We start from the raw sequence: 16,350 nt of genomic DNA, 5'->3' as shown, positions 1-16,350 counted from the left end.
AAAAAGATTTAGGCTACCTGTCCAAGCACAGTGAACTGATCATGCTGTAACTTTCCATGTCCTCTACAATTATTATGCAGATCGGCCTCTAGATGGTGCTTCTTCCCCACAATTTCAGATGAGCATCAGCAAATAACTACATTACGGTTATTTACATAAGAATACGGAGCAATTTGCAGTATCTCTTTTGAATAAGACAAGGTCATTGGAAACCTGTATGTAAAGGAAAATGTCACAGTCAATCTGGGCTGAGAAAAATCTTTTATTCAAGAGAACACCGGTTTGAGAGGAAGTGCTGTTTGGTGGGATGAGTCATGATGCCATCGATGCTTAAATAGGTTTGATTTCTCCTGTAATACTGAGTTTGTTGAGCTACAAGACGGAACAAGTTTTATTCGGATGCATAGAAGAATTAAGAGCGGATAACCACAGTGTTTCAAGGGTGATGCACCTGGCCTGCCGGTAACCCATGTCAGTGCACCATAACTATTAATATACCTTCAAATTAGCAAAACAGTGCTTGTTTTAACACACTATACAATGTCCACCGGGTCCTGTGGTAAAGTAAGATTGCAAAGTCCACTGGAAAGAAAAAAAAAAAAAAAGTTCACAGAAATAATCTGGGAATCGTTAAAAAAAAAAAAAAAAAAAAAAAAAAAACATAAAATAAATGTTTTACTGCAGCTGCTGATTTTAACTACAATGACCATAGAAATACAATTCATTCGTTTTTTAGCCACTACATGGTTGTGGCCATCCTTCACGTTTTCCTTGTCATTTGTGACGGCATGGAATGTTTTAAATGTTAGCAGGTAGCATTCAGCACTGCCTGGTGAAACACAGGCTCTGTGCTTCCCTCTTACAGCTCCAGACTGGTGGGGGGCTTCACTTCAGTTCATCTACTCTGGGTAGAAGCACGGGGAATCTTTTTTAGCAGGGGATGGGGGTGGAGTCTTGTGCTGGGTTCCCTGTAGTTATGAACACCCTCGGGTGAATGGAAGCGCCATATACACGCTCCCCCGGAGGGGGAAAGCGGGGTCATCACATGACCTGGTCACATGACCCAAGGCCACTGGTCCTAAAATATCAACCGTTCGGTGCGCCAGCACCATTGTGTTACACCATTACATCCACTGACCAACAAATCACCATCAATAACATTTAAATAAGTTCTTTTGGCAACCGGCAAGGGGCACTGAAAACCCACAGGAGACTGCTCTCTTGCTTTAGCGTCCATGCTTCATGGAATGGAACTACTACATTTTTTTAAAAACATTTTTGGTCATCTGTTTCCAGACAGACAAAAACAAACAAAAAAACATTCTTGTGCTTCTGCACCAGAGAGTAACATTAACAGCCTGTTCATTTCATTTTTTCAGTTCCATTTCAGTTCTGGAGGGGGTTAAGATGATGGAGGAGAGGATTGGGGTGGTGAGCATCACAAGGAGGTCTGCTGTAGCCCTGGGTCCCTCTGGTGGGTGGGTGGATCCCGGGGGTCTCCAGTGGTCTCAGAAGTTGAGCTTGGTGATTGGCCGCTCCCTGGCGGTCTCCATGGCCTGGTTGGTGATGCGTTTCCGGTTGCGTTTCATCTTGGACAGGTCCTTGTCGAACACCTCCCCCGAGCGTAGAGCCGACACCAGGTCGTCAAACTCGCCATCCTCCTCGCCATTCTCCCGAGCCTTGCGAGCTTTGCGTTCTTTCTCCCTCTGTTCTTTCAGCTGAGGAGATAAAAACACACCATCATTTACTGACAAGCTGCTGCTGTCTCGAGGCTTACATACATAACCATAACCAACAGACCTGTGTCAAATATGTAATTGTTTCAGATTAAAATACTTTCCTATCCTTTACTGAGCTCTGGTGTATTGGAACCTATGAAATACTCTCAAAAAGTGGAAAGCCCACCTTCTGGTCCTCTTAGTTGGCTCAGTTGCACCAGGCAAGGTCGCTCAAGCCTGATTCACTACCTGAATCCAGAACAATTTGACCCAGGTCTGAAAAACCAGACCAGCATATGGTCTGCGTTCTGTAAATGCTGTTTGCCAGAACATATGGCCTGGGATACACACATGGAAACTGTCAGAATCAATGAAGTGAATGCTAGTGCTGCTAACCGAAATAAGTTTGTGATGGATGGATGAAGGGTGACACCATACCTGCTCAATACATGTTTCCATGGACCAGTAAGATAATAAAAATAATTATAAAATTGAACTAATTTTTTTGAGTTGTAATGGGTCCTGCACATTTTCTCCATTGCTATTGATACAGCGACTGGGTGTTCTGTACATCTTATTTTTTCCATAGTGCCTAGGGGTTCAGTCAACCTTGAATGCACTCTACATATAAACTGTTGTGGTGTTGTGCTGACCGTGAGGGGGGGAATGAAATTCACTGGTTGAGGTATAGCAGTTACTGATTTACTACCCACACTTTAGGCTAAGTTCACGTCTTCACAGGACAAACGGGAGTGAATTACGCATGTGAAAAAGGATTTCTCGCACATGCATAGCATTTAGTTTCATTTCAGTCTCCTGTTACTCTTTACCGATTAGTGCTTGAGGCGAAACACAGCTCTCGAAGTACGACAAATCGATCAGGGACAATAACGCCGTTATGGACATCCAATTCACAGTGATGTCAAATGATATATGCTTTGCCTTGGACAAATTTGGCACTGTCCAGGTGATGTAATGCAGATGTCTGGTTCTGCAAGTGACCATAGATCTTCATAGTGGAGAGGACTACTGGAGTTCATTAACTGAGCTTTTTTGGGGGGAAATTTATGGAGAATATCATGGAATGGCTTTAAGAATCATTTTATTGTGGAGAAATTTCAGAGATCTTTACCTGTCTAACATGTGCAAGCCTTGTGCTCAACTTTTGAGGTCCTGTCTGCAGTATGAAATGGGATAGAGTATCCAGTGGACACCCAGGCGTTTAAGGATGAGCTCGGTTCTACCCGTTTGAGTTTGAAGTGTACGTGCATACTAACCTGAGCCTCCATCCGTGCCCGACGCTCTTCCTCCTCCTTGCGCCTCCTTATGTTCTCGTTCTCCAGTTTGGCATCGGCGAAGGACTGCAGAAACTGGTCGAAAATGCCGAAGAACTCATCTGGCTGCATCTTCCCAGCATCCTCTCCGAAGTGCCTCAGTGCCTTCTGAAACTGTGGGCAGGGGGTAAATGGTAAATGGTTGGCATTCATACAGCGCCTTTATCCAAATCGCAGTACAATTGATGATTTTCATTCATTCTTATTCATACACACACTCACACACCAACGGCGATTAGCTGCCAGGCAAGGCACCAACCAGCTCGCCTGGAGCTTTTGGGGATTAGGTGTCTTGCTCAGGGACACTTCGACACACCCAGGGTGGGGGCAACCCTCCGACTGTCAGATAACGGCTCTTACCTCCTGAGCCAATGTTGCCCTGGTGTGATCAACTAAATCCAGACACCATCCAAACTGAGTCCTTTTGCTTGCACCTCTCTGTTACAGTAAGACTATCTTTGACAACACATTATTTGTAACAGAAGTTAGGCTCATTCAAACCTAATTAACGCATATCTAGGCCAAAATGCATGGAGGGTATTGTTGTCTGGGGGCAAAAGTCCACACTGTCCCCAAATTAAGGAGCATCAGAGCCTGTTGTTTACATTAGTTTTATTCATGAATGTACCCATGCCTTTGTCTGCCCAAAATTGGATACTGGATAATTGCAATAGCAAAGTCCTGGGTGTTGAAACAGATGTTCTAAAAGTTATTTAAGCAAAAAAAAAAAAACATTTCAGAAATGTTGAATTCTTAAAACAAGAAATAATATCTTCATATGTCTGCAGATTATTGCCTCACAGTTGAACTTTTTTTTTTTTTGCAGTGTTGAGCAAGGAACTTAACCTAAACCACTGAAGTAAAATATCCACTATACAATGTATTAATAATTGTATGTTAAAAAATAAAACAATAAATATCTGCTAAATACCTAAATGTAAGGTGATGTATATGTTATTTTGTTTGTAGCAGACTTGTGTATATTGCATGTAGGCCTGTGTACATGTACTATGTGTATATATATTGCTGCAAAAAACTAATCCAACTGGCCAAGAATGGGAAAATATTGTTCCTAGCATTGAACTGCAATGTTAAGTAATCCTCCCGCAGGAAGCATGACCTGCTAGCAGAGGAAAATAAAGGTGGTCATCTCCCCTTTGAATTATTTTCCTTTTGGACGCAAGGCTCCCAATTGGCCCAGTCGGAAAAGGCACTTAACTCAAGCCATAATTCACTCACTCACAGGGTACTAAAATGTGTTATGCCACTCGGACAAAAATATAAAAGGGCAGAGTGGGGTAAAGGCGTATTAGATCCAACACCCTTGGATCTAATCAAATTTGTTCTTGATAGGCCTATTTTGTGTGAAGAAGTATACCCTCATTGAGCTCTTTATTAGGAACACCTGTACACCTAAACTTATCTAATCAGCCAATCGTGTAGCAGCATGATTTTATGCAATGCATACGCTCATGCAGATAGGGGCGGCCTGTAGCGTAGTGGTTAAAGTAAATGACTGGGAGAGGCAAGGCTGGTGGTTTGAGCCATTGGGCCCTTCAGCAAGGCCCTTAACCCAGCATTGCTCCAGGGGAGGATTGTCTCCTGCTTAGTCTAATCAACTGTACGTCGCTCTGGAAAAGAGTGTCTGCCAAATGCCAATAATGTAATGAAATGTGGGACAGGAGCTTCAGTTAATGTTCACATCAACGCTCAGAATGGGGGAAAATGTGATCTCAGTGATTTCGACCATGGCATGACTGTTGGGCTAGGTCGAGCGCAAACCAGACATTTGCAGTTTTAGATCATGTGTTGGGCACTACTATGGGTGTTCCTGAGAACTCCATTGTGACGGAGGTGTGTTGGAACCAGTCAATAGGACGGCGAGGGTGCTAGTATTAGGGCGGAAAGCTCCAGAACTTCATGCTCACCAGCTCTTTGGCTTCCTGGAGAGAGTCCTCCACGTCAGAGAAGCTGAAGCTGGCCACGGTGATGAACTGACTCACCACAGACACAAACTTATCTCCCGGCTCCTGAGGTCGCTTCTGCTGGAACTCCAGCTCCTGGAAGGAGGAAGGGAGAGATGGAGAGTGAGAGAAAGACAGAGAGAGGGAGAGAGAGAATGAGAGGAAAGTGGGGAGAAAGACAGTAAGAGAGAAAGAGATAGACAGCAAGAGGGCAAGGGCAATAGTCAACAAGATAAATCAGAAAGATAAGCATGAGTAAGGGGAATGATGAATAAGTCAGAGAGAGAGAGACCACAAAAAGACAAATGAGAAGGGACATAACGGTAAAAGACAGGGAAAGAGATTTAGATCTCTTTGGTGTCATTATCAATAATCAGCCTTATTTCATCACAGCCACTCTATTTAAATATGCCATTCCAGGGAGCGTTCATTCCTGACACTGTTCAAACTGCATTCTTGACACTTATTTTATCAATAGACCCAAACAACAAATGCTATATTTGTTAAATTCTTATACATAATTTTTGATACAACTTGCGTTAAAAGGGAAAAAAACATAAGAATAAAAAAATGGAAGAATAAAAACTGGGCACGTGGCCATAGCTTTTACATAGAAAACCTCACGCTGTGTCACTTTCCCATACGTGAATACAACCAGACTGTATTCTGAACAATGATCAGGAGATGATCAAGATTCCCTGGAATGTACAGTCATCGAGACCAGAATAGGAGGTTGAGGGAGTCTTTTTCAGGGAAATTTGACTCACATTCTCCACGTTCTTCAGGCCGCTGCGTAGGCTACCAATCTCCTTCTCCAGCTCTGTCATACTGGGGGGGGAGAGGAGGGGAGAAAGTAAAGGTCAGGCACCACTCTCAAACGTCACAACACACCTAAATTCTTTGCACATACATACCTGAATTAACCAGTGTTGGGTGAATTTCAGTTCTGTCGTGTCTATGGATATTATTAGTCTTCCAAGTGTAACCAGGGCAGCTTCATAATATAATACCCTGGTACAGAAATTAGTCCTTACCCAAACGAGTGCCATGAAAATGATTCATTACTTTGAGTCATCAATCTTAGGTGTGGTTCTTAGCCGGGTGTGTTCAGAACATGAGAGAGCGAACAGCCAGTCCAGTTTTGGTCACTTTAATGACCCTGGTGGTTACTTATTTATTTATTTATTTATTTTTTAAATGGCCACAAAGTCATCAAGCTTCCAAACAGAAAAGCCTGTACATTTTGTCCACTGATAGAAGTTGTACAGTGATGTGTAACGGTTATTAACAGTAAAACTGCTTTCTGTCGGTCTATCTGTATATGCAGGCCTGCATTAAGGCTTTGGAGGCCCTGGGCTGACAAACGTGCGGCCCCAAGACAGCGATAAACTCAGATTTCGAGCATGAGCTTTACAAAGTCACATTGGGATTTGGCAGTCGGCACTGCTAGCAATCATTAGCCTCCATCAGAGCCACATATTCCAGTCAGCACACAATTATTATTATTTTATATATATTATATACCACCCAAACATGTATTTATTGTTCGGTGATTTACATTAGACTCAAGCCTATGATTGATGAAAAACGATCCTGAGGAGGCCCTGGGCTGCAGCCCAAGTTTCCAATTGGTTTAACGCAGCCCTGTGTACATCTGGTTGGCATCTGCAGGTGTATGCAATAGTTGACAAAAATGTTGCCCTTTGATGTATTCACAAAAATATCAATGCATTTAAACATAGCTAATATATACAAATGCAGTACAATGAGAAGACATAATTGGATTAATCGTTTGGTGATGGAGAAAGGGTGAAGTTCTGAGGATAATGGTCATGGTTCTGCTTAGGATGCCTTGGTGGTCATTTTTACCCAAGGGGTTTTCTCTGCACATCATGTAAGAAGCATTCCACTGTACTGCACCATCAGCACAAAGCACTATCTACTGGGGGGATCACTGAATGACTCGACTCACTTGACTTTTGCGGCCTCTGGAACGTTCTGCAGGTCGTCCTGGAACAGTATGACCTTGGAATACTTCTGCTCCAAGATGGTTATCAGGTAGTGCAAGAGAGTGATGTTTCTGCAAACACCAAACGTCTTATTGGACATTCCCAAACTTGTAAGACTTTTCAGGACTATGGACCTTGTGTAGTATACTTATACAATACAAAATTTCTGCAGACGTTACTCAATAAAAATTCAAGCTCAACTTAAATATACTACATGACGATACAGCAGATAATATTTTTTCTGAAAATGGTCATAAATTACAAGTTTCCTAAATAAAAGCCATGCAATGTATCCCTGCTCCCTGAACCTCCCTGAAACCAGAGGGTTTAACTGATGGTCTGGGATTCCTCTTACTTGTCGATGCTGGACTTGGTGTCGGCGATCTTGTTGAGTGAGGACACCTTGAAGCCGTAGGCATTGCCTCTCTGGCCTCTGTTCATGTAGTTTCCGAAAGCCAGCACCACCTCCAGCAGCTGTTTCAGGTTCCGGCTCTGCAGGACCTCCTTAGAGGCCTTAGTCAGAGCTGGGAGGAGAAACATCAGCATCTATAAATCTCCATTCTGCACCAACACCCAAAGTTCCTCCCTGTTTCGAAGCATGTTCCTCTAAAGAATGTTGTGCTACTGCCATTACTACTACTACTACTAATACTGATACTATTACTGCTACTAATAATACTACCATTACTACTGCTACTACTACTACTGCTATTACTACTATTACTGCTACTTATAATACTACTACTGCTATTACTACTGCGACTACAGCTACTAATACAAATAATACTATTAATACTATTTAATACTACTACTACTACTACTACTACTACTACTACTACTACTATTACCACCATGAATAACAACAATACAAATATTGATAATTCTACTACAATCATCACTCTACTTTGAGTGCTTTTTAAACTTGGGAGTCCAAAGCTCTTCAGAAGAAGAAAATGCATGAAAAATTTACAGAGGGAAAACAATAAAGCAAGTACATACTGCTTATTCTGCACCACCCCAGGGGATTGAATATGCATAAGAAAACTGAATTCACATTTATCGTTTATATTCTATACTTCTGAGCCCAGTTGCTCCCTCAAAAGTAATAAAATGTCACCCGCAATAGATCTCAAGAAAAATCAGGAATCCAGAGTTTGGCTATCTATCAAGCATTTATCGCCTAACTTTGCAAAGGCTTTCCTTAGGTGGTCTCCAAAAATTTCCTGGATAATAAGAATGTTTATCTGCTTTTTACAGTTTGGAATTCAAATGAATATCCTACATCTAAAATCTAAAATAACACGTTTATATGTTGAAATAATAGAAAATGATAATTGCTTGTTTCCATTCAGCTACAGCTGTCTTTTCAGTTTATATTTCTATATTTGTTCATTTTATTTTTGAAAGCCAAGAGGGCAGGGTTTTAATGTGGCTATAGTAGGTAGCCATTTACCACAGACATCTCAGTCACCATTCCAACACGGATTCCAGTCAGCACCACATTATTTTATTTTCACCAGAAGACTCGGCAAAGTGTGACCTTTTCTGAAACACCAACCTTCCACTTTTGGTTTGATTTCCGCAATCCTCTCAGCAAACTTCTTTTTGAAGTAGAGTGACTGCAACCTCTGCTGGTAGTGGCTGATTCTATGGAGAGGGAGAGGAATGTAAAACGATCAATTGAGGCACACAAATGCACAGTCATGAAAAGAAGCTGTGATTCAATGAGCCGAATCCAGACTCGCTCTGTTTGGGGGAAAAAATAGTAGAAAGACTAACCCGTTTAGAACAAGACAGGGCTGATTAACATGAGGAAAAGCTACATGCACTGAGAGATTCTTATTGGCTAAATGGCTAAACGGTTCAGTGTTTACATTTGGGAGAGGATTCAAAGGCTGTTCTGCCTGCTTTGTTCTTAAAGACCCAAAAAGACTTCAGAGGCCCTGGTCAGGGACTTCAATTCCCCTCGCAACAGCTATTGCTATTAAGAATAAGAGTCTCATTTAGAGAGCACTGTTACTTGGTTGCTGGCAGCTGGCAGCTGTAGCTCAAGGGTCACCTGAAAACTTGTTGTTACACTTGAAACACCTGCACATTGACGTTGACATTTTGTGAAACGGTCAAGTCGACAACGTCAACAAGTTGTAAAATTCACCCCCCCCCCCTTTTTTTTTTTTTGCTTTCATTTTAAACTGCTCACATTAAAGTTGTTCAGTTCATCTTACAGGGTGCAAAATGTCCGTTTACACTTTGTCATTAATTTCCCTGTATTTAGGGTGACTGACATTTCTTACTGTCCTGCAGTCATGTAATACAAGGCAAGTATTTACTGAAAGAGGTCCAGTTAGCCACCTTGCTCAAGGCCACAATGCCAGTAGCCCCCTGAAATTGAACTTACAACCTTTTAGTTCTGATGTTTAACAGACATGGTGGCAGCCAACCAAAGGGTTGCACATGACACTGATGTCCACCTGAAAGGTAGTTACCCATAATACCTCAACAATACTACAGCTGTATGAAGGTTTTTTTAATACCTATATTCAAGTGTTTCTGTAAATACATTAATTTATGTTTTTATGACCTTTACTTTATTTGGCAGTCTATATAACAACAAATGCCATATCTTATACTTCTAAATGGGTTAACTGGACTTTCCAACAATGGCACAATAAGTAATGTATTATAATTTATTGAATAAGACATGCAATGTCTCTACAAAGTGAAGAATGAGGCACAAGACCTTACATTTTACATTTTACATTTTATTCATTTGGCAGACGCTTTTAATCCAAAGCGACTTACAAGTGCATAGGTTCTACCACAAGTCAAAGCATCACATGCAGAACTAGAAAAATACACCTGGACTGCTGTTCTAAACATATAGTCGTCATCAGAAGTGCTTTTTTTTTTTTTTTTTTTTTTTGGGGGGGGGGGGGGGTTAGACAGGGATAGGGGTATCAGAAGGGGGGGCGGGGTAAATCAGGAGGGGGGACTATGGTAGAGTTTGAAGAGGTGTGTTTTGAGTCTGCGTCGAAATAGGGGGAGGGATTCTGCTGTCCTGACAGTGGTAGGCAAGTCATTCCACCACTGAGGAACCAGAACGGAAAACAGGCGTGAACGTGCAGCTCGACCGCCAGGTGCCCGTAGAGAGGGAATCGTAAGGCGACCAGAGCTGGCAGACCGGAGTGGTCTAGCTGGGGAGTAGGGAGTGATCAGGGATTGTATGTAATGTGGGGCAGTCCCCTTAGCAGCCTGAAATGCCAACACTAGGGCCTTGAATCGGATGCGTGCGGCAATAGGAAGCCAGTGGAGGCCAATGAGAAGCGGGGTGACATGAGCCGACCTGGGCTGACTGGTGATCAAGCGGGCTGCAGCATTCTGGACCAGCTGGAGGGGCTTGATGGCGCACGCTGGGAGACCGGCTAGGAGGGAGTTGCAGTAATCCAGGCGGGAAATGACGAGCGCCTGGACTAGGAGCTGGGTGGCTTTCTCCGTCAGGAGATGACGGATGCGGCGTATATTAAACAGAAAGAACCTGCAGGTTCTGGCAGTGGAGGATACTTGTGGAGCCAGGGAGAGGCAGTTATCAAGAGTCACCCCAAGATTCTTTGCCGTACGGGAGGAGGAAACTACAAAGTCCTCCACAGTCAGTGAGAGGTCGATTGACGGAGAGGACTTAGCAGGGATGTAGAGAAGCTCAGTTTTGGCAAGGTTGAGCTTCAGGTGATGGGAAGTCATCCATGCAGAGATATCAGCCAAGCAGGCAGAGATCTGTGTGGTGATTTGGGTGTCAGGGGGGAAGGAAATGAAGAGTTGGGTGTCATCAGCGTAGGAGTGATAAGAGAAGCCGTGGGAAGAGATAACAGAACCAAGAGACATGGTGTATAGCGAGAAGAGGAGAGGCCCAAGAACCGAGCCCTGCGGGACTCCAGTTCGTAGGGGTTGAGGGTCGGAGAGTGCGCCCCTCCAAGTCACCTGGTAGGAGCGACCAGAGAGGTAGGAGGAAAACCAAGCGAGTGCAGAACCTGTGACACCCATCCCAGACAGCGATGAGAGCAGAATCTCATGGTTGACTGTATCGAAGGCGGCCGACAGGTCGAGGAAGATGAGGACAGAGGAGAGGGATTTTGCTTTAGCAGAGTGGAGTGCCTCAGTGACCGCGAGCAGGGCGGTTTCAGTGGAGTGGCCACTCTTGAAGCCAGACTGGTTGGGGTCATGGAGCTTGGCTATCAGAGCTAGTTAATTACTTGCAGTGCATTAAAGGCTTTTTCAAAATTGCTTACCGCATGTGTCTTATTTACCTACCAATAATTGTTAAGCACAGTGCATTCTTAAACAGTTTCACACCAGGGGTGTAAAGTTTAGGGGTCAGAAATCAAAAGTCATGCCATGCTTTTGGCCCAGCCAGCTGATTTCACGAATTAGTTCTACCTCCTGGCTGAAGAATTGTGCCAATTAGCAAATAATACAGAACAAAATACTGGGGGGGGGGGGGTATTTTACTTTCTCAAACTGGATTTGTCACCTCTTTTTCACACCACTTGCATAACTAAGTCACAATTCAGAACATGAACAACAATTTCAAACAAGTTCTGATGAGATAGAGCATGTAAAAGGCAGTTTTTATTGAGGACAGCAGTGGAAACTCTAGGAGGGTTCATACCTGCTCATCTCGTACAGGAAGCGGTCTGCCTTGGCCATGCGGTCCAGCTCATGCCTGTGCTCCTCAAGGAGGTCCACGTCGCTCTTCTCCGGAACAAACTTCAGCAGCTGGAAAAATGAGGAGAAATACAAGATCAGCAAATGGAGTGTATGACAACAAGCAAAAAAACAATAGAACAGTGACTGCAATGTGTGCCTGTCTGTGTATGCATGTTTGCTTAGATGCTGCCATCTTTTCACTGTGCTCTCTAAAGAAAGAGGAGCAACAGTAGACAAAGCACCATTATCTCTCCCTCCATTGTATTGTACCAAGCGACCTTACCTACTTATTTGCAAACAAACAACACAGGCAGTTCCAGGGAAGCCATAGGCAAGGCTGCCAGCTGAAATGCAAAGTGTCACGCTGGGCTAGAATTAGAACTGCACGTGTGCAGCTCAGCTTCAGGGCGGGTCAGGAGAAGAGGGAGGGGTGTGGGTATGCATGAATGCACGTTTGTGTACTTGTTGATGCTTAACGGAATCCGATGTTGTGATGTTGTGAATGAAGTGATGTTTCCCAGAACCCACCTGTTCCAGCATGTCTTTGGGGAGGTCCTCCTGTTCATCCATGGTCAGGATTGCCCTCTTCATCTCCTCATTGGACAACTTTAGCCTGGAGAGGCACACACAAATGCACATAAAACCACATACTCAGATTCAAGGCTGTTTGGCCCTGTTGCCAGGTTCGAGTTGCAATGTGTGTTTGCGTGTCTGTGTGTGTGTCTGTGCATGTGCGTGCATATGAAAGATGTTTGTGCAATGCTTCCAATCAGACTACTACTTTCATGCCAGAATCTGTACCTCTCAACTATGTCAGCATACTAAATCAACAACCCACACATTTCCTCACCATGCTGAACACTGAGAGCCAAATGATCCCAGCCCCACTAGACACACAAGCTGTCCAATGGAGCACTTATACCTCTGAAAGCTACACTGGCACAGCCTGTGGCTGAGATGACTGTTACATTACTGCACCACTACCATCACTCACTGGTCGCTGCAATCCAATGCTAGTTAGTTCACTAAAAAGAGTGAAAACCCAATTATATTTTTTCTTACAATAAAAAATGAAAAAATAAAAAAGATATCTTTTAACCTGAGCCAAAGGTGAGCGTTTTTATGTTGAGTCACGGCACACAACGAGGACTGGAGGTTCACCTGGAACGTTTGCGTGTGCAGGTGGTTCAATTCAAATGTGGGATTTGGGAGTCACAGAATATGCGAACACTGAATTAACTGACATTTACATCTCAAATATGGGGACACCCTTTTCTGATAGCACTAGTCAAATTCCTCTGGTGTGCTTCTGTGCAGGGTCACCTTCATGCCAGTTGCTTTACATATGCATGGTAATGGATACTAGGAACCACCAGCACCTGAGACATTATACTTTTACCATCACAGGGGAGGGACGGAAAAACAACATCAAAATTAGCCAATTCATTGGAAAATGCTAAAAGGTTTACAGAATTAGGCCCATGTCAAGCCTCTGACCGGTGACTGTTTTGCAACCCAGAATGCGTGGTAGCATTTACTTGAATGTGACTTGACCCACCCTTTGCCTGCTACATAATAGGCCAGTATTTGTGTGTGCATGCGTGTTTGTATATGCTGTAAAAAACATGCATCTACTATACATTACTTGTCTCTCTAAAGATAGATGCATGAAATGCATGTACTGTTAGATAAAGTTCTTCACATTGTGTCTGCTGCCATAATAACCAAAAAGATTAGGCATCTTAGCCCAGACAGGAACCCAGGCATCCCTTCGGAATGGAAAAATAATAATATACAATAATAAAGATTCAGTAATAATTCTGAGCTGAGCCAGATCTCAGACAGGAAGTGGTAATGTGCATAAAAATGGGAGAATATCGCTGGGGTTGAAGAATCATTATGAGTGAGCCAAAGGAAGGAAGGAAGGCCTCCACTGGAACCGAGAATAAACAGGTTTCTGTGCCAGGCAGGAAGCGACCTCATGTCTGAGGGACCAGATCTCGGCCTTACCGGGACAGAAGGATGTTGCAGTTTTGGGCTCTGCGGCCATCAATGACAGACAGCTCTTTGACTTTTTTAGAGGTCAGGGAATCATCCTCGGTCTCTTTCTGAGAAGACAAATCCAGAAGGGAAACGGTTAATTTACATAAAAAAATGTTAATCTAACAATATTCATCAGACAGATTTAATAATATCAAATAGGATAAACTGTTTGTGTGTCATTTATATGCATGATTAATGCTAGCATGCAGTGTAGCCAACATCAAAACATTTATGTGAAAGAAATTTACACTGATGAGCCAAAACATTATGGCCTACTGTAATATGCTGTTGGTCTTCCGTGTGCCACCAAAACAACTCTGACCTGCCGAGGCATGGACTCTACAAGACCTCTGAAGGTGCCCTGTGGTATCTGGCATCAAGACGCTAGCAGCAGACCTATTGCTCCATCACATCCTGTAGATGCTTGATCAGATTGAGATCTGGGGAATTTGGAGCCCAGGCCAACACCTTGAACTCTTCATCATGTTCCTCAAACCATTCCCCAACAATTTGGGCCGCATTACAGGGCCCATTATCCTACTCAAATATGCCACTTTCTCTGTGGCACATGTGAAATTGATGTCCACATGAATACCCAGACCCAGGGTTTCCCAGCAGAACGTTGCCCAGAGCATCACACTCCCTTCACTGGCTTGTCTTCTTCCCACAATGCATCCTGGTGCCATCTCTTCTCCAGGTAAATGGCAAACACATACCCAGCCGTCCACATGATGTAAAAGAAAACTGGACTCATCAGACCAGGAGACCTTCTTCCGTTGCTCCAAGGTCCAGTTCCAACGCTCACATGCCCATTGTAGGCGCTTTCAATGGTGGACAGTATGGGCACTTTGACCGGTCTGCGGCCAGGCAGCACCATATGCAGCAGGGTACGGTGCACTGTGTGTTGTGACACATTCCTCCTGTAGCCATCATTAAAATTTTCTGTGACTTATTCCACAGTAGCCCTTCTGTCGTTTTGGTCCAGACGGGATAGCCATCATTGCCCTCACGCATCGATGAGCATTGGGCACCCAACACCCTGTCGCCAGTCCATGGTTTGTCCCTCCTCAGACCACTGTCAGAAGGTACTCACCACTGCTGACCAGGAGCACCCCACAAGCCCTGCCGTTTTGGAGATGCCCTGACCCAGTCGTCTGGCCATAACGATTTGGCCCTTGTCAAATTCACTCAGGTCTTTAGGGCAGTCCATTTCTCCCTCATCCAACACGTTGACTGTGAGAGCCAACTGTTAGCTTACCTTCAAATATATTCCAGACCTTGACATGCGCCGTGGTTATGACACTTTGTTGTACGTCGCTCTGGCTTTGTTGTACGTCGCTCTGAATAAGAGCGTCTGCCAAATGCCAATAATGTAATAATCAATGTAGTTTGCTTCATCTGTCAGTGGTCATAATGCTTTGGCTCATCGGTGTATATCATAAGAGTACAATAATTAAATATTTCAGAATTTAAAGATCTAAAGACTGGAGAAATTGGATAAATGTAAAACCTATTGGAGCAGTCGATCAGGTTAATTTGGACTATTAAAAGTCAATGGTGGACACAGAATTGGACATGGAGAATAAAGCCCTGCAGTGGCTGGTTGCCTAAAACACCTTAGAGGGTTTCAGTCTACTCTAGCTTGGTGCACGGCAAAATGAATCTATGAAACATAAGCGGTCATATTCACAAACACAACAATTCATTGTCTTTTAATTTTCTGCCTTTTCCCTTCAGCAGATTGGGGAAGTTATATTAACCGTACCAATCCACAAGAGGGGCAGAGTTGGCGCGTTCACTTGCATATGATAAATTTTTTAGAAAGTTTAGTAGGGCTTTAGTAGGGGCTCAAAACAATAGTATAGCAGTAATTTTGACTGGTTGAAAAAGTATGGTTCCGAGTGCCATATGGTACTCCTGGTATTTTACGGTAGTTATGCTTCAGTGCTATATGGCACTCTTGGGGCTGAAAGGGTGACATTTTACCCTTTGATATTTTTTTCCCAAGTTAAGTGTATTAAGTATTTAAACAGTAAAAACAGGGGAATCCCCATGTTAACACAGAGATGCTTGGGTTTCCCTTCTTTATGAATGGGCTTTACCTTTTTTGCAATTACTAACTTCAGGGAACTGTAATAGCTTATTTTTAATCTACATTATTTTTATTTGGAACTCATTCGTAGGGGACAGCCTGCCTCCCACAGATCTTCTCTCATTTTCAGCTTCCTTTAAGGGACCTCGAAAGGACACTTTAGTTTCGTTTTAATTCTCCCTCAAGGTTTTTTTTGCAACTGGCTAATTATTTAAGAGAATACTTAAAGGGAAATACTAAAGTAGTGCTATGAAACTCACTTAAAGTTAAGAGTATTTTAATGGACAAGGGGGAAATTCCCTTGAGGTTTTTATGCAACCAGCCACTGATGCAAATTTAATCGGAGATGCAGAGGACTGATATGGAACAAAGTCAACTGTGAATGGGCCATAGTGCATTCCTGCCATGCTTTTTTTGAGATGTCTGTTTTTATGCAAATGGCCAACTGAGACTTTCATAGTTTCCACTCTTGCAGTTTGCTAAACCCCA

At 43.3% G+C, this 16,350-nt stretch overlaps 1 protein-coding gene across 3 annotated transcripts in view; it reads right to left on the bottom strand.

Moving 5' to 3' along the window:
• Positions 1 to 244: 244 nt before the first annotated feature.
• Positions 245 to 16,350, bottom strand: part of LOC133129601 (disheveled-associated activator of morphogenesis 1-like) — a 67,412-nt gene continuing 51,306 nt past the window's right edge. For all 3 annotated transcript variants that reach the window (XM_061243795.1, XM_061243797.1, XM_061243796.1), the window contains exons 17-26: positions 13,737 to 13,834; positions 12,255 to 12,339; positions 11,689 to 11,795; positions 8,584 to 8,672; positions 7,381 to 7,549; positions 6,989 to 7,096; positions 5,784 to 5,844; positions 4,981 to 5,112; positions 2,996 to 3,166; positions 245 to 1,718 (exon numbers count right to left, since the gene is read on the bottom strand). In XM_061243795.1, coding sequence (XP_061099779.1) covers positions 1,509 to 1,718; positions 2,996 to 3,166; positions 4,981 to 5,112; positions 5,784 to 5,844; positions 6,989 to 7,096; positions 7,381 to 7,549; positions 8,584 to 8,672; positions 11,689 to 11,795; positions 12,255 to 12,339; positions 13,737 to 13,834 — 1,230 coding nt within the window. In that variant the 3' untranslated portion in view covers positions 245 to 1,508. The remainder of the gene's footprint in view (positions 1,719 to 2,995; positions 3,167 to 4,980; positions 5,113 to 5,783; positions 5,845 to 6,988; positions 7,097 to 7,380; positions 7,550 to 8,583; positions 8,673 to 11,688; positions 11,796 to 12,254; positions 12,340 to 13,736; positions 13,835 to 16,350) is intronic.

The sequence above is a fragment of the Conger conger genome, chromosome 5, assembly GCF_963514075.1.
Source record: "Conger conger chromosome 5, fConCon1.1, whole genome shotgun sequence".
Taxonomy (NCBI): Eukaryota; Metazoa; Chordata; class Actinopteri; order Anguilliformes; family Congridae; genus Conger; species Conger conger.
This window is presented reverse-complemented; position numbering and strand designations above follow the sequence as displayed.